The 20,040-nt window shown below is 66.7% G+C and overlaps 2 protein-coding genes across 2 annotated transcripts in view; one reads left to right on the top strand and one right to left on the bottom strand.

Annotated features, from left to right (window-relative positions):
• Positions 1-20,040, bottom strand: part of CORO7 (coronin 7) — a 38,694-nt gene that overhangs the window by 1,236 nt on the left and 17,418 nt on the right. Inside the window, exons 10-22 of the mRNA XM_063343307.1 lie at positions 4,064-4,118; positions 3,185-3,242; positions 2,942-3,087; positions 2,120-2,215; positions 1,890-2,033; positions 1,635-1,767; positions 1,364-1,539; positions 1,173-1,281; positions 985-1,071; positions 728-870; positions 527-631; positions 305-390; positions 86-227 (exon numbers count right to left, since the gene is read on the bottom strand). Coding sequence (XP_063199377.1) covers positions 86-227; positions 305-390; positions 527-631; positions 728-870; positions 985-1,071; positions 1,173-1,281; positions 1,364-1,539; positions 1,635-1,767; positions 1,890-2,033; positions 2,120-2,215; positions 2,942-3,087; positions 3,185-3,242; positions 4,064-4,118 — 1,480 coding nt within the window. The remainder of the gene's footprint in view (positions 1-85; positions 228-304; positions 391-526; positions 632-727; positions 871-984; positions 1,072-1,172; positions 1,282-1,363; positions 1,540-1,634; positions 1,768-1,889; positions 2,034-2,119; positions 2,216-2,941; positions 3,088-3,184; positions 3,243-4,063; positions 4,119-20,040) is intronic.
• VASN (vasorin) lies at positions 4,141-19,995 on the top strand. The gene is given in 3 exon segments (XM_063343308.1): positions 4,141-6,162; positions 6,165-6,219; positions 11,193-19,995. Coding segments are annotated over 3 exon segments (2,769 nt in total). The 5' UTR covers positions 4,141-5,480; the 3' UTR covers positions 13,225-19,995.

Here is a 20,040-nt window from a genome sequence, read left to right as displayed (position 1 = left end):
ATGGTGCATGGAGGGTCCCTCCACACTGTTGGGATGCTGTGAAGCAGGTAGCCCCCCAGTTTTTTTTGGGAGGGCAAGCCCTAACCTTGCCGGTGAGGAAGACAACGCTGGTATCCTCATCGTAGAAGGGCAGGAGGGTGGAAGGGGCCACATCAAGGCCGAGGACAGACAAGGGTCCTTCGGGCAAAGCCTGTGCCCGGTACAGGAGGATCCTCCTCTCGCTGCGGCTGCGGAGAGGTGACAATGGCAGGGGGGCACAGTGTCCCTTGGGGACCCCTGCCCCGGTGTGTGTCCCCCTCTTTACCTATCGAAGCCGGATACCAGGAGGTAGTCGCCGCCGCAAACCCAAACCAGGCGTGCTCCACGGCTGCCCTCGGGACCTGGACCCTCCTGCATGGGGTGAAGGTCACCCTGCCTGCTCGAGAGAGCTGGGGGTGCAGGCAGGTGCCCGCGGGGGGGGACCCCCCCCGCGGGCACCTGCCTGCACCCCCAGCTCTCCATCCCGTCCCCACCGCTGCGATCGTACCTGTTGAGGCTGAGGGCTGCGTCGGGGCTCATAGAGCCGTAACCGGCCGTCTTTGCTCACCGTCGCCAGCTTCTTCCCATCAGGGCTCCAAGCCAGGCTGAAGATCTGGGGAGACAGACATTGTGTGTCCCCCCCACCTCCACGTCCCCTGCCTGGCCAAATGTGTCCCTTCGGGTTGGCCCCAAATGTGTCATCCCTTACCTGATCGGTGTGTCCCCGCAGGCACAAGGCTTCCCGCCCAGTGCTCAGCTCCCAGATCCGCACCGTCATGTCGTAGGAAGAGGAAACCAGGAGATCGGATGCCACAGGATGGAAGCGAATGGAGTAGATCTTCTCCGTGTGACCTGGCAAGGGTGAGTGATGCATGGCTGTCCCCACCTGTGCCGGGATGGGGACACCGCCAGGCTGTCTTGTCCCCAACGTGGCATGCTCGGTATACTTCCCCATGCCCCCCTCACCTTGAAGGACAGCTTCGGGCTCACACAGCGTCTCCTGCAGCCCTCCCTGGGGGATTCGCCACAGCCGGATCTTCGCATCTTCACCCGCTGTGGCACCAAAAGGGACAGGCAGTGGTTAAGCTGGTGATCCGTCACGCCCGGTGCCGGGCAACTGGCTTGGTGTGGTCTCCCGGGGACAGCATGCATACCGACAGCAAGGCGCCATGGGTCGAAGGGGTCCCAGGAGAGGTCGGACACCGCCACACCGTTCTGGATGGTGGGCATGGCGGCGTCGGGGAGACGGCCCGGCTTGGAGAGCTGGGGGAGAGAGCCAGGGGGTCACCAGCACCGTACCCACCGGTGCTGTGCCGTGCCGGCCGCTGTGCCGCGCTGGGGGTACCTCGAGGACGGCGATCTGTCCGCCGGCAGAGAGCAGGGGGAGAGCAACGCGCTGGTGGTTGGCACAGAAGCCGTCGCACTCGCCCGGCGTGGTGAGGCTGAGCCCCCGCAGGTTGGTGAGGTGGGTGTCGCGGTGCAGCACCCTGCCCTGCGCGTGTCGGAAGCGGGAGCTGGGCCCTGGCGTGGGTGGGGGATGGGTGAGTGCCCTGGGTGTCCCCCTCCTGGCACGGTCCCATCACGGGGGCGCCGAGACCGTCCTGCCACCTGCTCACCCAAAATGCTCTGCAGTGACTTCTGGCTGGGGCTGCTGACAAAGCCACTGGAGGGGCCAATGCTGGCCGAGAGGGAGGTGGCAGCACTGCTAGGCGAGGCCAGCGAGGACGGCGAGGAGTAGCCACTGCCCTCCTATGGGAGAGAGAGCAGGTGGGCAGGGGGTGCAGTGTCCCAGCCCTCCCCTTTCCCTGCGGGACGAGGGCAACGGGGACCCCTCAACACCCCCGGCACGCTCCCCCGTGCCCCGTGCTCACGCTCCGGTCTGCGTCGGTGTCAGTGGGGCCAGTGTTGGTGTTGGTGGGGCCGGTGTCAGCTGCCTGCAGCCGGGTGCAGGCGATGACAGGGGAGCTGAAGGTCTCCGTGGGTCTCCGCGCAGGGTGCAGGCTCACCCTCCGCACCTGCTGGCGGGTAGAGCGGTGGGCAGGGGGCAGTGGCAGCCCCTGGCAATGCTACCAGCGAAGACACCCCTCTGGGTGACACTGACCTGCTGGCTGTCCCCTGCCCACCAGGCCTGGGCACCGCTGGCTGGCAGCGTCCCAGTGCAGTCGGGGAACAAATCCTCATGGAAGTCCTGGGTGGACTATGGGAGAGGGGACAGTATGAGGTGGGTGTCACCGAAACCCCACAGCCCCTGTCCCACTGCTAGCTGGCACTGCTTGCGCCAGGGCACCCCCTGGTACGCCCCCGGGCACCGCAGCCCCTCCAGTCCCCACGAGCTGCGTCCGAAGCCTGTAGGTGTCAGACACCCCCGGCGTTGGGCTGCCTCGTGCACCCCTGAACGCAGCCAGCCTCCGAAACAGCACCCATCTCCCAGCATCACCCCTTGCAGCACCCCGCCCCCAGCACCCATCACCCATGTTTCAGCACCCAGTGTGCCAGATCTGGCAACCAGGATCCTGCTTCCAGCACCCAGGCACCCAAATTTTAACTGCTTTAAGCAGACCGCATTCAGGGTCTGGCACCCAGCACCCATTACACAACAGCACCCAGCTTTCAGGATCCATTCTCCGGCACCCAGCATCTTGCATGCAGCACCCGGCTTCCCAAATCCAGCACCCAGCAAACCCATCCTCCATTATCCACCATCAGCACCCAGGTTTCAGCCTCCAGCACCTGCCCTCCGGCCTCCACTACCCACCTTCAGCACCCAGCACCCAGGTTTTACCTCCTCTCCTGCTCTCCCCAGGCTGGGGACCAGAGTCCCCCCTCACACAGGTGCCCTTTGTCACCCAGTGCTATCGAGGTGCCACCCATGAGATGGCACCAGGCACCCATGACACAGTGCCACCCGCGGCCCCCCCCTTACCTTGCGCGGCACCAGGTAGCTGACAGGGACGAGGGCGGTGTCGGTGAGCTGCAGGACGCGGAGCACCTCGCAGGCCATGACATCCAGGGCCAGGCGTGGCACGGTGGCCAGGCCCCGTGTGCTGCCCTCCGTCCGGCACTGTGTCACTGTGGGACGGGCAGGGCGGCTGTGGGGCAGGCAGCGTGGGCAGGGGCAAGGCCCCTGAGGCTGCCAGTAGCCGAGTGTGGGACGTGTCCTTCTTACCCTGGGTGAGCGCCGGCTGCGCAGGTGCCACCTCGAAGCAGTACAGGAGGTTTTCTCCCTGCAAGAGAGGCAGAGGGGACAGGGCATGAGCGGGGCTGTGGGGAGCACCCCACCGCACCCACATACACCTCGCTGCACCTCACTGCACCCCCACTTCACCCTCCTGCACCCACATACAGCCCACTGCACCTCACTGCACCCCCACTTCTCCCTCCTGCACCCCACTGCACCCACATGCACCTCACTGTGACCCCTGCACCCCACTGCATCCTCCTGCACCCCACTGCACCCATGTGCACTCTGCTGCACCTCACTGCACCCCCCTCGCATTCTTCTGTACCCCACCGCACCCTGCGGCACTCCCCTGCATTGTCCTGCAACCCCTGCACCCCAATGCACGCACATGCACCTCACTGCACCCCCCCCGCATCCTCCTAAACCCCACTGCACCCACATGCACCCTGCTGCACCTCGCTGCACCTCCCTAACACCCTTCTGCACCCCACTGCACCCACATGCAGCTCATTGCATCCTGCTGCACTCCCCTGCACCCCCCCCGAATCCTCCTGCACCCCACTGCATCCCCCTGTGTCCTCCTACACCCCACTGCACCCACATGCACCCTGCTCCACCTCCCTAACCCCTCCTGCACCCTGCTGCACCCCCCCCGCGTTGTCCTGCACCCACATGCACCTCGCTGCATCCCCTGCACCCTGCTGCACCCCGCTGCATCCTCCTGCACCCCCCTGCATCCTCCTAAACCCCACTGCACCCATGTGCACCCTGCTGCACCCCCCTCACACCCTTCTGCACCCCCCACCCAACCCTGCTGCACCCCCCCCTGCATTGCCCTGCCACCCCCCTGCCGTGGGACCTCACCTTCCCCGCCAGCACCAGCAGCCCGGTGTCGGCGTCGTACAGCGGGATGGCCGCCCTGCGAGGGAAGGAGGGTGCTGAGCCGGGGGCACCCATCGGCACAGCGCCCGACGACCTCAGGACGGATCCTGTGCCTTCCCCCGCTGCTGCACCCCCCCAAACCCCATCCGGTGCTGGGATACCCCGACATACCCCGGCACCGGACGGGGTTTGGGGGGGCGTGCAGCAGCAGGGGAAGGCGCAGGACTTCCCATGCCGGGCTGCTCCCTTGACTCCCCCCAACCATCCCATCCTGGGGTGACAAGTTTGCAGTGGGACAGTGGCACCGCCAGCCACTTCCAGCCCACCTGAAGCTGTGCCCAGCCGTGGGGCGTCCCCACTCTCAGCCTTGCACCCTGTGCCCTGCGATGGCACCCGGCCCTGCTCGGGGAAGGCTGCGTCACCCGCAGAGGAACCCCGAGGCTGGCCGGGCTGGCTCGGCCAGTTCGTGGCGAGCGCGTGGCACACCCCGACATGCCACCCGTCTCGCCCGGCACCCGCCGTGCCAGCCAGCCCCGAGAGTGCCCTGTGGCTGGGGCTGTGCCAGCTGGAGCGTGTCCCTGCTCCTTGGGCTGCGGTCAGGGGGTGCTCGGTGGACGGAGGGGACCGTGGCGGGGGGGGGAGAGCGGTCAGGACATGCTCAATGGCCAGAGGGGACCATGGCGGGGGGATGCGTGGCAGCTGGAGGGGATGATGATCAAGGGGATGCTTGATGGCTGGAGGAGATGATGACCGAGGAGATGATGACCAAGGAGATGCTCAGTGGTTGGAGGGCACCATGAGCACAGGGGACGGTGGTGACGAGGAGCATGGAGCCACCTTTCTGCTTTCCCTCGGCAGGGGCGAAGGAGGCAGAAAACAAAGGGACAATCTATTACTTTTGGTTGACGTTTCTGTGGCTGTGCCGGCAGGGCAGGGAGCCGTGTCGTGCCGTGTCAGTGTTTTGAGGAAATACGGTGAAACCAAGGCTGTGCCGCGCTCTTGTCCCAGCCCCGGCATCTCCCCGTGGCAGGGACACCCTGTGGCAGGGACACCATGGCACAGGATGGCCAGGTGGCACAAGGGACAGCCGTGGTCGGTATGGCACAGTCCTGCCCCAGGACTGCTGGCACAATGTAGGCAAACACCACCAGGGTGGCCGCGGCAGGCACCGGTGTCCCCTGCCCAGCTGCGGTCACCGTCACCGGCACTGCCGCCACCGCTGGGGCCCAGGGTTGGGACAAGGGCACCCTGGGTGCCTGGTTGTCCCAGCCTGGCCCGTGCCGTCCTCGCGGTGCTAAATGAGGACTGATGTCCTGTGGCCCTCGGCACAGCTTTGCTGTCACTGGGGCATGGGAGCAGCCCTGCGAGGGCCACCCACCGCCCCCATGTCCGCCAGCAGATGGTGGCAGGGGCATGGGGGTACTGGGGTCCCTGGGTACATTGGATATGGGGGTCCTTGGGGGTGCCAAGGACACCTGGCCCCTGGTGTTACCAGGGGTCACAAGTGTGCCAGGGGGTGCTGGAGGTGACAGAGGTCCCACAGGCCCCTGTCACTCTGGGGAGTCTTGGAGCTGCTGGGGGACCCAGTGGGTCCCTGGGTGGTCCTGGGGGTCCCTGTGACTCTGGGGGTCCTGGAGCTGCCAGGAGTCCCAGGGATCCCCATCAGGTCCCTGTCGGATCCCCGGGGGTCACAGGGTGTCCCAGAGGTCCCCATCAGGTCCCCGGGGTGTCCTGGGAGTCCCCATCGTGTCCCGGAGGGTCCCCGGGGTGTCCCTGGAGGGTCTCAATCGGGTCCCAGTCAGTCCCGGGGTGTCCCGGGGGTCCCAGGGGTGTCCCGGGGTGTCCCGGGGGTCCCCATCGGGTCCCGGGGGGTCCCGGCGGTCCCGGGGGTCCCGCCCCGTGTCGGGCCCCAGGTGCGCAGGGGGCGGGGCCTTGGAGGCAGACGTGCCCCACCCCTCCTCCCCTGTCGCCGACAGCCAATGGGGAGGCGGCGGGAGGGCAGGCTCCGCCCCCCGCGGTTTTAAAGCCGCCCCCCGCGCCCGGCGCCGCCAGAGAGGGGAGCGCCCGCTCGGCCGCCCGCCACCGCCGCCATGGACTGACCCACCCGGCCCGGCCCCGGCCCGGCCCGGCCCGACACGGTGAGTCCCCGGGCCGCCGCTGCTCCAGCCCTCCCCTCGCTACGGGGCTGGGGGCTCGTGGATCGGCGGCCCGCGGGCGGGAGGGGGTTCTACTGGGCAACCGGGGGTTCGGGAGGGGGTGGCGGGGCCGAGGGGGGCCGGTGGGCCTCGGCTGGGCCACTGGGCATCCAGGGCCAGCTGCCATCCCCAGGTGACAGGGTGTCAGCCAGGCCTCAGCTGCAGGCAGGGCTCTCGGGGCCAGCACTTCGCTCCAGGCCTCGGCTGGGGGGTCGGTGTGCCCTGCTCCCCCAGAGGCCTTGGCTGAGGCAAGGGGGCACTCGGCCGGCCCCAACCTGGGCTGGTGACGCGGCCTTGACCAGGCTGGGGTGACAGCACTGTGGCGGGCAGGGACAAGGGTCCCCTGTCCCTGCCTGTGCCTGTCCTGCCATGGGATGCACTGGGGTCTGGCCCAGGGACCTTGGCCTGGTGCTGCTCCCATCACGGGGAAGGGCAGAGATGTGGCCGGGGCTAATGTGGAGCCCAGCTCCCTCCAGCCGTGCCCAGGTGGCTGTGACCCACCCTGCCAGCAGAAGGGCTCCAGGACCCACACACGTCCTGGGTTGATCCCATGCTGGCTCTGTCCTGGCAGACGTGGCGGCAGGGCTTGCACTTTGGGGTCAGGCAGAGGTGGGAGCTGCTGGCAGCGATGTCCACCACCACCCTCCCTGGCGGAGGGCTCAGCCAGGGTGGAGTTTGGCTGCCCTGGCCTTGCCTGTCCTCATGGGGCTGGTGTCCCGCATTGCTGACCCACTGCAGGGCCGAGCGGGGTCCCTGGGCAGTGCCGGTGAGGGTTTCCCCCTGGCTGGTGCAGAGGGATGGGTGCCAGCAGGGCCACCAGCCAGCCTGGCCGCCAGCCGGCAGGGATGCCCCATTGCCTCTCCTGCTGCCAGCTCCCTGGGTGCTTCATCGTCACCCGGTGTGCGCTGGGGGGGATGCTGGCCTCTGTCACCCTCTTTGGGTGTGACTTTGGGCCACCATGGGGAAAGCGTCCCTTCCTATGCCTGGCTCCATCACAGGCCGGCAGCTGCCATGAGAGCCAGCGCATCCCAGTGGAGATGCTCCAGTTCCAAGACCCCTCTTCCCAACCAAACCCCCCACACACACACACTCACTCCTGCCGACGTGCCCCACACCGGCAGGTCTCATCCTGCTGGGACCGGGGCAGCCGGACTGGCCTGACCCAGCCGGGGCTGTGCCGCTGCCCACACGGTGCTGGGCAGTGCCGCTCTCAAGGATGACACTAATTACTATTTTTCCCCGCACCACGCCAAGGCCGGGTGGCCTCGCCGGGCGGCCCTGACGCAAGCGCTGCTGGCCCGGCTGGCTCTGCCGGCGGGACGCGGCAGGAGGAAGCGCTTGGGGACAGCCGCGGCCGCCCCAGTCACCCCGTAGGAATCTGCCCGTGCTGCTGGGGCCACGCGTGGCAGCATCGCCAGCCTCCTCCCAACCTCTGCCGGAGTTCGGGCTCCTCCGGAGGCGGTTTGGCTGCTGGTAAAGTGGCTCTGCTGGTTTTTCTCCTTGGCGGCACCTGAGCCGGGGAGCGCGGCTGGGTCAAAGGGGCAGGAGCAGGACCGAGGGGCCGGCAAGCGCCCCCGGGAATGCAATAACCAGGCCTGCATTCCTCCGGGGCTGCTGCGGAAACTTTAATTAAATAGGGAGGGGAGCCCGGGAGGAGGTGGGAGCTGCGGCGGCGCAGGGTGGGTTGAAGGGGAGGAGGATTAAGGGCTTAATCCTGCATCCCCCCAGCCCCTGGCTGGGTCTCAGGAGGGGGCATGTGCTGACATGGGCTTGTTTTGGGGGGGGACGGGACGTAAGGGAGGGGAGCAGTGCCTGTGTCCCACCCAGTGAAGGCACTGTGTCCTGTGTCCCTCCCTGCAGTGATGGGGACAGAGCCCAGGGCCTGGCTTCATGCAGGCCCCTGGTCCTGCCTGCGCCGGTGCCTGCCAGCTGAGGAGGCAGCCCACCGGCAACAACGGTGGCTTTGTTCGGTGGTGGGGCCTCACTCACCGGTGCGGGAAGTGACATCCTGGCTGTGCTAGGTTCCCCGAGGAGAACGACTGTGTCCCCAAGTGGTAGGGAAGGACAGGGACCCCCGGCTGGGCTCCTCTGGCCCGTCCTGCACAGGTGTCACCCTGCGGTGCAGGGAGGGCATCGTCTTCGTCCTTAGAACACGTGGCGGGTGTGAAGTAGGGTGTCCCCTGCCAAGTCCCTTGCTCTGGGCAAGCAGGGGAACGGTCCGGCCCGGGGGCACTGCAGGCAGGGAGGGGGGACGCGGCACTCCCACCCCAGCAGGCTGGCAAGGGAAAGGCTGAGCCGGGACTGGGGGAATCTGAGCCCGGATCCTCCCCGCAGCCGGAAAATATGAATAATTCGGCAAATATCTGCGGTGCAGGCGTGGGGGAGCCCAGCCAAGGCAGCAGCAGGCCGCTGGCAGGGCGGTCCTAACACCTCCAGCAGAACTGGGGCCCCCTCTCCACTCCTGGGGACACCCCCCCGGGGATGTGGGGGGGCTGTTCCCCTGCCGCCCAGTTTTGGTGGGGTGAGCCTGGGCCGGCTTAACCCCTCGCTGCCTTGAAATAGCATCGGTGCTCGAGGGCGGGATGGTGGCGTGTGCCGGCGGAGCGGGGTGATGCCGAGGGAGAGGTGGCGGAGGCGTGTGGGTGGAGCAGCCCTGCCGGCCTGCTTGGCGCTCGTGGCGAGGTGAGGATGCACAGCCGTGGCCACTGCCGGGCTGGCCAAACCTGCCCAGAGCGGGGAGCCTGGCAGGCGGGGAGGAAATGCCAGCGTAATTAAAGGGACTAGAGAGACTTGGAGTCAGCAGCTGGTTGCAGCACGGGACACGTCAGCGAAACTCGACCCTGGCATTGCAAAACCAGCCCCGGCCTCACCAGCCTCCCGCAGGCCTGGCCCCGCTCCGGCGCTGCCCACCCTGACACAGCGCTGGCACCGCCGGCACCCTGCGCCCAGGGCTTTGCCCATCAGCCAGCACCCTCGGGCTGCCAGAGCCACCTCAGGGCTGGCACAGTGGTGAGGGGTGCCGGGTCTGCCCCCACTCCCTTCAGCCCCCCAAAATGCTTCACAGGGGCTCCATGATGCCTTTTTGGCTCTGCTCAGCCCTCGTGCCAGGCACCGATGGCTTGGCCATGATGTGGGGGTGAGACGGGTCCCAGCATTGATGAGGGGGCTGGGGGCTGAGCTGGGGGTGCTGGGGAGGGGACACAGTGACACCCTGGACGCGGCACCGCTCCTTCCCAGCGTCAGGGGGCTGACGGCACAGGTCACGGCGGGGCAGGGCCAGTCGTGCCAAGTGACTCAGGCGTTTGTGGTGACCCTGCCCAGCGCGGGCGCACCCCACCCTCGGGTGCACCCCACCCTGGGGGGGCCACCCGGGGAAGAGGCGAGGACAGAGCCGTCCACCACATTAACCCCCTCTGCTGCCTCTACGGCATGGGGGGGGCTCTGCTGACCCGGGGAGGGGACACAGCACGCGTCCAGACCCTGCTGGTGCAGGATGTGGTGTCCCCGCACCGCCAGGACAGGGCCCCCCACGGTGGAGAGGTGGCTGGGGCAGGCAGCACGTGCTGTTGCGCGACCCGGCAGCCCCCCACACACGGCGGGGGCCCCTTGCAAGCCGCGGGGAGGGGGGTTTGCATGGAGCTGTGAACAGATCGGAGCAGGGGAGGAGGCGGCGACGGCCGGGGCTGGGGAAGGGGCTGGCAGGGCAGGGTGCCAGTGGCACCCTCACCTCTGGCAGTCGCCAGAGTTTGCCTCTTCCCTTCCTGGGGAACCCCCTCTGCCACCTCCATGCGCCCTTGAGATGGGGTGGCATGAGACATCAGGTCCCTAGTGTAGCCCCAGGTCCCCTCACCAATCCCCTCGCTCTGCTAATTAGGAGTGTCATTAAAAGGGCTGAAAGATGAGGTTGAGAGAGGAGCCAGCCACCTCTGAAGCAAGGACATTGGCCGGGGTAGGGGTGGTTACAGCCTCGCTCACCCCAAAAGCGTCCTCTCCATCCCTGCCGTCCCCATGCCAGAGGGACGAGGATGCAGCCCAGGGCGCTGTGCCGGGTCCCCAGGGTGCCATCAGGGAGGGGAACAGCAAGGTGACCCATGGTCCCCAGGGGACAGGCGCCCGTGCGGGGGTGAGTATGAGCCCCAGGACTCCGCAGGGACACAGGCGGCTCCGAAGGTTACAGCGGGGACCTGTGGGGCAGGGGAGCACCCAGCTCCTTTGGCTCCGCAGCCTGTGTCCAGGCCGCCCCAGGGTGGGGGCCATCCCTGGATGGCCCTGTCCCCGGGGGGCGGTTGCTACCCCCGGCGATCTGGCCAGGAGCAGAGCCCGTGGGTGCGGCTGCTGGGACGGCGGCACAAGCGAAGGGTTAAGTGGTGCTCGGAGTGCCGGGAAGGCTGGCCAGGCTTCCCCCCCCCCCCCCCCCGCCCCCCCGCCTTCCCCTGGCTCTGCTCCGCATCCCCCATGTTTGATTTGCACCCTGCCGAGCTCAGCCGGGGAGGTAGGGGCCCTTGTCCTGCTGCCTACGGCAGGTCACGGTGCCCCACCAGGGACAGTACCAAGAGGCCAGGCCAAAGCTGATGGGACGTGTCTCATGGTAGAACGTGGGGTGCTACGCCCCTAAATCCTGGGGGTGTGGAGAGGGGGAGAGCACGGAGCCGGGGTGGGCAGCCCACGCAATGCTCTCACCACCTCTGTGCCGGGCTGGAGCGGCACAGAAGCGGCTGGAGCGTGTCGGGGACTTTCCTGCTCTCTCCGAGGTCCCTTTGGGGCCAGAGGGTCCCGGACAGGGCGCAGGGAGATGGCTCTACCACCCCGGGAGCAGTGCAGGGGTAGCGGGGGGGGTCTGAGGCTCTTCACTGGCCTCGGGTCTCCCCACAGCTGGGCCTGGCCCCTAACCTTGGCTGTGTTTCTCTCTCCCGCAGAGCTGACACCATGAACCAGCTGATCCTTTACACGCTGCTTCTCTTGGCCCCCGGGGAGCTGGCGGGGGCATGTCCCACAGGCTGCCAGTGCCAAGACCCCAAGACCATCCTGTGCGCAGCCAGAAGGGGTCAGACTGTGCCCCGGGGGCTGCCCCCCAACACCCTCTCCCTCTATGTCTTTGAGAACGGCATCACGATGCTGAGCGAGGACAGCTTTGCCGGCCTGCCCGCCCTCCAGCTCTTGGACCTCTCACAAAACAAGATCACCAGCATCCAGAAAAACATCTTCCAGCCCCTGACGGAGCTCATCAACTTGGACCTGTCCTCCAACCAGCTGCAGGAGATCACCAACGAGACCTTCCACGGGCTGCGGCTGCTGGAGCGGCTCTACCTGCAGAGGAACAGGATCCAGCACATCCACGCTGCCGCCTTTGACACACTGGAGAACCTGCTGGAGCTGAAGCTTCAAAACAACCAGCTCTGGGCCGTGCCCCCCCTCGACCTGCCCAACCTCCTGCTGCTGGACATCAGCTGGAACAAAATCCCCACCATTGCACCGGGGGCCTTCCATGCCGTCAACATCGAGTCCCTGAAGATCGCAGGGCTGGGCCTGACGAGCTTAAATGAGGAGCTCTTCCAGGCCCAGAACAACCTCCATGAGCTGGACGTCTCCGACAACCTGCTGGAGCGTGTCCCGGCAGTGCTGCGGCGGCTGGGGAGCCTCACCAAGCTCAGCCTGGCTGGCAACGCCCGCATCTCCCAGCTGCCGCCGGAGGACTTCCACAACCTTCACAACCTCCAGGAGCTGGACATCAGCAACCTAAACATCAACACCATCCCTCGGGATTTCTCCAGCTTCTTCCCCAGGCTGCGGGCCGTGACGGCCGCTGGCAACCCCTTCAACTGCATCTGCCAGATGAGCTGGCTGGTGCAGTGGGTGAACGCCAGCAGCGTAGTCCTCCGGCGGCCCGAGGAGACGCGCTGCCACTTCCCCCCAAAAAACTCTGGCAAGCTCCTCCACCACTTGCAGTACGCTGACTTCGGCTGCCCCACCACCACCACTACCACCACCACCCCCACCACCCCGCGCACCACCACGCTGCCGCCGCCTGCGCCGCTCCCCACCACCAGCCGCCCAGTGCTGCAGCCCAGCACCGCCGCTCCCACCCTGGGGGCCAGAGCCCCCCTGGGCAGCTCCACGCCAATGCCCTTCAGTGGCCCCCCGGCCCCCACCAGTCCCCCGCCGCCCATCTGTCCCCCTCGCACGTGTCTGAACGGTGGCACCTGCCGCCTGGGTGCCCAAAACCACCTGGAGTGCCTGTGCCCGGCGGGCTTTGCTGGGGCATACTGCCAGGTGGAGACAAGGGGGACCACGCCGTCCCCCGCCACGCCGTCCCCGCTGCCCAGCCGGCGGATCAGCATCACGCAGGTCAGCAGCACCTCCCTCAAAGTGGACTTGCAGAACTACATCCAGTCCAAAGCGCAGCTGAAAGGCATCCGCTTGAGCTACCGAAATCTCTCCGGGCCAGACAAGCGGCCCGTGATGCTGCGTTTGCCAGCTTCGCTCTCCGAGTACACGGTGCGGGCGCTGAAGCCCAACTGCACCTACCGCGTCTGCATCGGGCCCCTGGGGGAGAAGGTCTCCAAGGAGGAGCACTGCGCTGAGGCGCAGACCTTGCCGGCGAGCCAACAGCAGCACTCGCCCGTCACCCAGAGCAAGGACAGCAACCTCACCCTGATGATCGTCCCCGCGCTGGCCGCCATGCTGCTGCTGCTGGTGGTGGTGACTGCTGGCACGTACTACTGCCGGCACCGCCGGGCGAAGGCGCACGCCAGCACCGAGGTGGATGCCAGCCCGCTGGAGCTGGAAGGGGTGAAAGCCTGCCTGGAAAATGGGGATTTGAGCAATCATGGTTGCAAGGTGCCGGAGGCGGCGATTCTTTCGGGCGGTTCCGAGTGCGAGGTCCCGCTCATGCAGTCGCACTACCCCAGCAACAACAACACCCCGGGCCTCAAACCCTCCTATTTCTGAGCCAGGCGGGACGGGGCTGCCGGGCAAGGGGAGCCCTGGACAGACGAGGGTTGAGCTGCAGTGGTGGCACTTGGCCGTGTCCTTCCAGGGCGAGGAACGGCAAGGAGTTAACTGAATTCAGGCAGAAAAACCCCAAACCCATAACGTGCAATTTCCGAGAGGCTGCCACGCTTCGGGAGGAGACACTAATTTTACCGCTCAGTGCCTTGATTTCTGTGACTCTACGTAAAACGTGGGTAGCGAAAGAAGAGGGGGTTTGGGGTTTTTTAATTTGGGGTTTGGGTGGGCTTTTTTTAGCTACTGCTAAAAAGAAAGCTGCCGGTCACTCGGCTAAGGGACGTCCACGTGCTGGTAACAAGGGTCCTTTAGCGGAGCATGGCCCGTGACTCTCAACTCCCTGGAAGCTGATGTGAGCAATAAGGCTCGGCCGAGGTGCTGGGACCCTCGGGACCCCCCGGGCTGAAGGAAGCGCCGAGCAGGCAAACCGGGAATTGAAGCTTTAAGAACTCGGAGAGAATATTTATACACGGTTATTTCCCATTTCTTCTGGGAAAACTTTTTTTTTTTTTTCTAGTACCGATTTGTGTACATCTCTTTTGTAAGGCAGACCAGAAGGGTGTCTTTTTGTAAAAAAAGAAAAATAATAAAAAAAAATTAAAATAACAACCATGAAAACCTCTACGCAGCCCCAGGCACTGCCCAGCTCGCCCCAGTTTGAGGGCAATGGTGCGGGCAGGGCAGCCAGTCCCCCGCAGAGGAGCGGGAAGGTCGGCTGCGTCCTCCCGTTGTTGTTGGCGAGCACCGGGATGAGTCAGGGCAATGGATGGGGGAGGGGGGGAATTTTCCTGACTCTGGGCGGTGGTGCTGGGGCGGCTTCACCCCCATGGCGCTGCCCCCCACCGTGGGGGGCTGAGGAGGTGTTCCCAAAACAGAGGCCACGGGTTTCTAATCAGCCCCTGCCCTGTGCATCATCCAGCCTTACTTCATCCCTCCCCGCCTGCCAGATGGCTCCGGAGCCGGCTGCGGGACAAACAGCCCAGCCCACCCTCCGTGACCTCCCCACGTCACCCCGGGCGGCACCGGCGCCCCCAAAACGCCCAGGACGAGCGTCGGCCTGCTCTGTCCCCCCGAAGCGGGGGGGCTGCAGCCAGAGCCGAGACTCAGGGCCCCCACCGTGAGCCCCCGGCCCCGGGAACAGCCGGTTTCGTGCGCTGGCCCCGACGGGGAGGGCTGGGAGCCGGCGCTCGGCAGGTTCCCGCTGCCAAGTGGTTTCTGCTCCAACCCTCTGGTTTTAATCGTTTTCCAATCCTTTATCTTTCGGGCTGGAATTTTCCAGGTTGGGGCCCTGCCCGCCGAGGTATGTTTGATTTGGAGAGAATGAGCAAAAAGGGGCTGAAACGCCGCGGCTGCCGCCAGCGGAGCCGAGGGTCACCACTGTGCCGCGCAAGATGCCGGCGGCTCTTTGGCCGGCCCCGACCCCGCAATCGCCCCGGTCCCGCTCGCCCGGGGCCGATGGCGGGAGGGAGCGTCTCTGGATGCAATTAGGGGCGTGGGGCGGTGGCGGGGGCCGTCTGGCGCAGCCCCCCCGGCTCCCAGGTGGGCTTCCGGCAGGGCTGGCTCCCATTAGGGCCGGCGCAGCGGCAGGAGGGGCCCCTCGCCGGCGCGGGTGGGTCGGTGCGATGGCCACGCTCGCCCGCTCAAAGGGCCCATTGTGGTCCTCTCCCCACAGATTTTTCAAATTAACATCCCAAATTCCTCCGAAAATTGCTGCTGTGTAAATATTTTCACTGCGAGCTTTGTATATTTTCCAGCCCCGCGAGGAGGAGAGAAGAAAAGTCCCCGGCGGAGCCACGGCCTCACGCCGGGTGCCTCCGGACGGCCGCTGACGCAGCCCCCCTGCCCCAGCCCGGCCAGGCGCAGGGTCAGCCCCTGCGTGTCCCCTCACCGGCACCGGGCTGCAGAGACCTTCGAGCCCCTTCCTTCCCCGCCTCTCGCTTTCCCTCCTGCTGCTCGACTTCCTTACATGCCCTTCCCCTAACGAAGCTATTTCCCCCCCTTGCAATTAGCTGGAGGTTTGCAGAGAACCCCAACATGCCAGGTGGGCGCCGGGGACCCCCACAGCCCCTCGGCAGGTCCCGTCGTTCCTGGGGGACTTCCAGCAACTCCAGAGTGACCGCGGCTCCGTTGGCAATGCCACATGGGCTGCCCTGGCCCGGCTTTGGCAGGTGCAGCGCAGCCGGGCTGCCCCGAGCCAAGGTTTTCGGTGCCAACCGGGAGCTGCGGGGAAGGGGCCAGGCTGCAGCCAATGGTGGCCATGCGAGGAAGGGGCCGGAGCAGCAGTAGGGGATGGGGGGGCTCGGACTCAGCACCGAGTGGGACAGGGATGCTGTGTCCAGGGCATGGCTTGGCACCCCCCTGACACCCACATCTGCACCCAGGTGGCTCCGCGGGAGCTCGGCTGTGCCCAAAAATGTGCCTGTCCAGCCCCCGCGGCTTCCCAAACCCCAGCCCAAAAGTCCCCTCGGCCACTGCCAGCCCCGGCATGCGCGCCACATCGTGTGGTGCTGCTAATTCCTCCGAGCTGAATCAGCGCCGGGGAAGGATTGCAAAACCCGCTGAAATGACCCCAAAAAAAAAAAAAAAAAAAAAATAATCCCTCTCACTATGCGATCCAGCGGGGCTGGTAACCAACAGCCCCAACCAGAAGCCACCGGCAGGATAGGGGGGCTCGGCGGGGAGCCACAACGGGAGGAGCCACCGGCTTCACCGGGGCAAGTCACCGGAGCAGCACTGACGGCTGCAATCCTGGAGGTCCCTGGCTTCCAGAGAACCATCCATGGCTCCGGGGAAACCAAAGCCTGGTCCCCTGGGTCCCCCAGGTCCCCACGGCCGGAGCAGAGTCCCGGGACACACACACACACACACGCTGCCTTGGTACCAGGTGGGGGGGTCCCCATCCCGGCTCCCCCGGGGTGAGGGCAGGCGTGTGCCCGTCCCACAGCCCCACGCGCTGCCAGGAAAAGCTTGCGGAGAGGCCGAAATCCCAACGGCTTCCTGGAAAGCTGGGGAGGCCGGGGCCGGGGAGTGCCGGGCAGCCGCGGAGGCGGTGGTGGGCCGAGGCCGTGGCCCATCTGGGAGCGATTTCGGCGCTGCCGCCGCTCGCTGCCTTCCCGCCCGCCCGAGCTATTTTTACCCGGTGTAATTACCGGGGCAGGCGACAGGGCTGGGCAGCCGCCCCGCCGTTAACCCCTTTGTGCAGCCACCCAGGAGCATCTCGTCCCACGGGGACGGGTCCCACCGGGGTGGCACCTGGTGGGGTGGCTTCTCCCCGTTCCCTGTGCCTGAGGTTGGCAGCCAAGCAGGAGCAGCCACTTGCCCACCAATGGCAAGCAGATGCCAGCCCAGGCACCCCTGCGAAGAGGGGTCTGTAAGGGGGATGGGGACGGGGACAGGGACAGGGATGGACCTGTCCTGCTCAGCGCTCTGCCACCGAGACCTCACCACTGGGGTGGGTGTTGTCAGAGCCCCGCAAAACACCCACCACGACCCACAAGGGCTGCTAAATCCCAGGATAAAGCAGTGCACAGGGCATCGGAGCCAGGCGGGATGGGTGCAGGACCGGCCATCAAGGTCCCGGTACAGCTGGTGACAGGGGAGAGGTGGCAGGGTGACGGAGGGGACACGTGCCTTGGTGCACAGGAGGGCTGGAGCCGGGAGATACCGGAGCTGCATCCACACGAGCTGGCTCAGGCTCTGCTGGGGCAGCGGGTGGGTGCTGGGGGCTGAGCATCCCTGGGCAGCCTTCCCGGGAACCCCCCCGGCCCCTCCATGTCCTGCTCCAGCGCTGGGGGAGCCAAACAGCCCCAAATCCCTCTGCAAACATCCTGCTGTGCCGGCTCGTCGCCGCAGGCAGGTCCCGGCTCTGGCGCCTCCAGCTCTGGTGGACTTTGCTCTGCAAAGGGCGGTGGGGACCCGGCTGTCCCCATCTCCCAGCCCCGTGGGGATCGGGCCCAGCACCGGCACACACCACGGGGACATGGCTCCCGGGGACGTTTGCAGACCCCGTCACCCTCGACTCTGCTGAGCTGTGGGCAGGAGACTGCCCGATTCCCTGCCCAGCGAGCGGGCACCCCCAGCCTCCCCGGGGACATTTTTGGGGACACCAAAAGATGCGGCGACACAAGGCCGCCGCTGTTCTTGCCATCCCCGGCGCGGTGACGGCACCGTCCCCGGGCAGTGCCGTGCCGGGCGCCGGGCGCGGGGTCTGGTCGCTGACCTTGAGTGGGAGCCGGTAACCCAACCCCGCCGGTGCTGGTTACAATTTAGGGCAACAATAACCTATTGAGGCCCCTTCCTGGCTCCTGCCCCGCTGCTCCTTGATCTAATTAAAGGGGGGGCCAAGGCCGGGGGGGAAGACAAAACCCGAGCCGAAGGGAGCGGCGGGTACCCGAAGGCAGCACGTTGGGAGGGGCCGGGGCCACCCATGCCTCCCGCCACCCGCTCCCGCGGGGGTCCGGGCATCAGCGGGGGGGGGGTCAGCTCCTGAGCACAGCCCCGACATAGATGGGGTGCTTTGAAAAAGAGGTTTACACGGACGCAGAGATCTTGCCTGCTCAGGATTTGGGATGGGGAACCCCCAAAATGCACTTGTTGATGTGGGGGCGAATGGGGATGGTGCCCCCTCCCACTCTGCACTTTTCCCTGGTGGATGCTGGGCAGGGGCACAGCCGCCCCACAGGGTTCAGTGTGGTGGTGGGCACGGGGGTGGGCACGCTGGGGGTGACCCCCACCTCGGGGCATGCCATGGCCCAGGGCGCCCAGGACGCGTGGTGCCGGCTCGGCGAGCACTGGGCTCCGCGGCGGGACGCGGTGGGGACGCGGTGGGGCCATGGGCTCCCCATCCCGCCGGCCCCGGCGTCAGTAATGAATGGTATGAGTTTCCTGCCCGCCCACTGATTGCTTCCTCAAAGAGCCTCAATGAGCTGCTGCTGCTGCCCCGGCTCCCCCCGCGCCGCTCGTGGCATGGCCGGCACCGCCGCGCCGCCGGACGGCTCTCGCTGCCCCACGCCGGGCACCCACGGCCACACTGGAGAGCCACGATGGGATCCGCCATCCCTGACGCTGAACCGCCGTCCCTGGAGCAGTAGCACCCAGCACCAAGCCTGACTCGATGCCCAGTTGGGGCACTGCCCCTGGGGGGGGACACGGGAACCCCCAAACCCCCCACCCACTGCCCCAACCACAGCTCCGGGGCTCCCGAGCATCGCATCCCGCCGGCTCTGACGGAGGGAGAGCGCGGCCCCCGCTCGGCACCTCTGCCGGGAGCCAGCCCAAATCCCCCTCCGCCATTTGTCATCTCCGCCAGATTTACAGGCAGGGAGTGGTTGGGGCTGGAACTGCAGCCGGCCCTGGCGCGGCTGCCTAAAAAAAGCACCTCCCGCTCCTTCGGAGGGGGGGGTTCCCATTCACCCCCCTACCCCCAGCCCCTCTCCGTATCACCACGCTGCCGCAGCCCGGCAGAGCCCCGGCGTGACGCGCAGGCAGCGCCCGCCAGCCGCATTCCTGGCGGCCGATAAACCCGGCAGCCAAAATAACTCCAGCCTGCGCGAAGGGGGCTGAGCGCAGCTTGGCGTCTGCATCCAATTTAGCCGGGCTGGCTCGCCCCGGCCCAGCGCCGGCGGGGAGGCCCATGCGCGCGGGGTGCGAGAAGCAGCGGGATTTGGGGTAATTCCCCCTGGATTCTCCACCAGCAGCAATAAGGGACCCTGGAGTGTCCCCTTGCAGCACGCTGTGTGCCCCGGCCTCCCTCGGGAGTGTTCACTCTGGGCACTAATGATGGCTGGTCACTGAGGCTGGACATGGCAGAGCTGGAGAGCAGGAGAGCTGGGAGCTGCTCACCTTGGGAACTCGCAGGAGGGTGAGGGATGCTCCATCTGCCTCCCCGCCTGCTCACTCCTGGGGCTGCTCCCCCGGCCACCATGCCCGCACCTCCCCATGCTCATCCTCTCCACTCCTGTCGATCCCAGCTGCCGCCAGCACCATCTCGGAGTTGACGCCTTAGCAGGGAGGATGCCTGCAGGGCGGCCATGGGCCAGCCCGCTGTCACAGCTCACTCAGCTCCTTGCAAGAGGCCCTGTACCGGCACTCAGCAACTGCTGATCACCCATCCCACTCCGGCATCCTGGCCTCCATGGAGCCATCCCGGCATGTGGCGAGGGTCCCGGCATCCCTGTGCTCTGCCAGCAGCTCTGGGAAGAGCTGGAGGCCTCCAGTGCAGCCCGGCAAGGACCTTGCCCCAAATGCCATTGCCCTGGCAGAATGAAGGCACTGCCTCCTCCTCCTCCTGCCATTTCCTCGCCCGCACGGTGACGCCAGCCAGCTCACCAGGGCGGCGTGGGAGAGGCCAGGCCGGGTCCAACCAGAGTGTTCCTCACCTCGGTGGTGCCCCGCAGACAGGAGACTGCTCCATCGCGCCTTGACAAGGAGCGCTGACCCCTTACGGCCACAAAAGTTCCTCTTCCACTCCCCCCAGGGATGCGGACGCCCGGTGAGCAGGGCTCTGCCGCTGGCCTGGCCATGGCTGGCTGGGCAGCCACCGCGGCACCATGGCACAAAGCACCGCGGCCCCAGCGCGAGCAGGGGGTCGGGGCCGAGCCACTCCGGCGCGCGGGCAGCGCCAAAGAGATTCACTCGCCCGCAGCATCTTGTCATGCCACCCCAATGCACAGGCCCACCCAGCTCGTGGCCACCTTAGACACCACCGGTGCTGTCCCCAGCAGTGCCACCACCCTCCCATCCCACCCAAATGGTGCCAGG

This window comes from Chroicocephalus ridibundus, chromosome 8 (genome assembly GCF_963924245.1).
Source record: "Chroicocephalus ridibundus chromosome 8, bChrRid1.1, whole genome shotgun sequence".
Classification (NCBI taxonomy): domain Eukaryota; kingdom Metazoa; phylum Chordata; class Aves; order Charadriiformes; family Laridae; genus Chroicocephalus; species Chroicocephalus ridibundus.
This window is presented reverse-complemented; position numbering and strand designations above follow the sequence as displayed.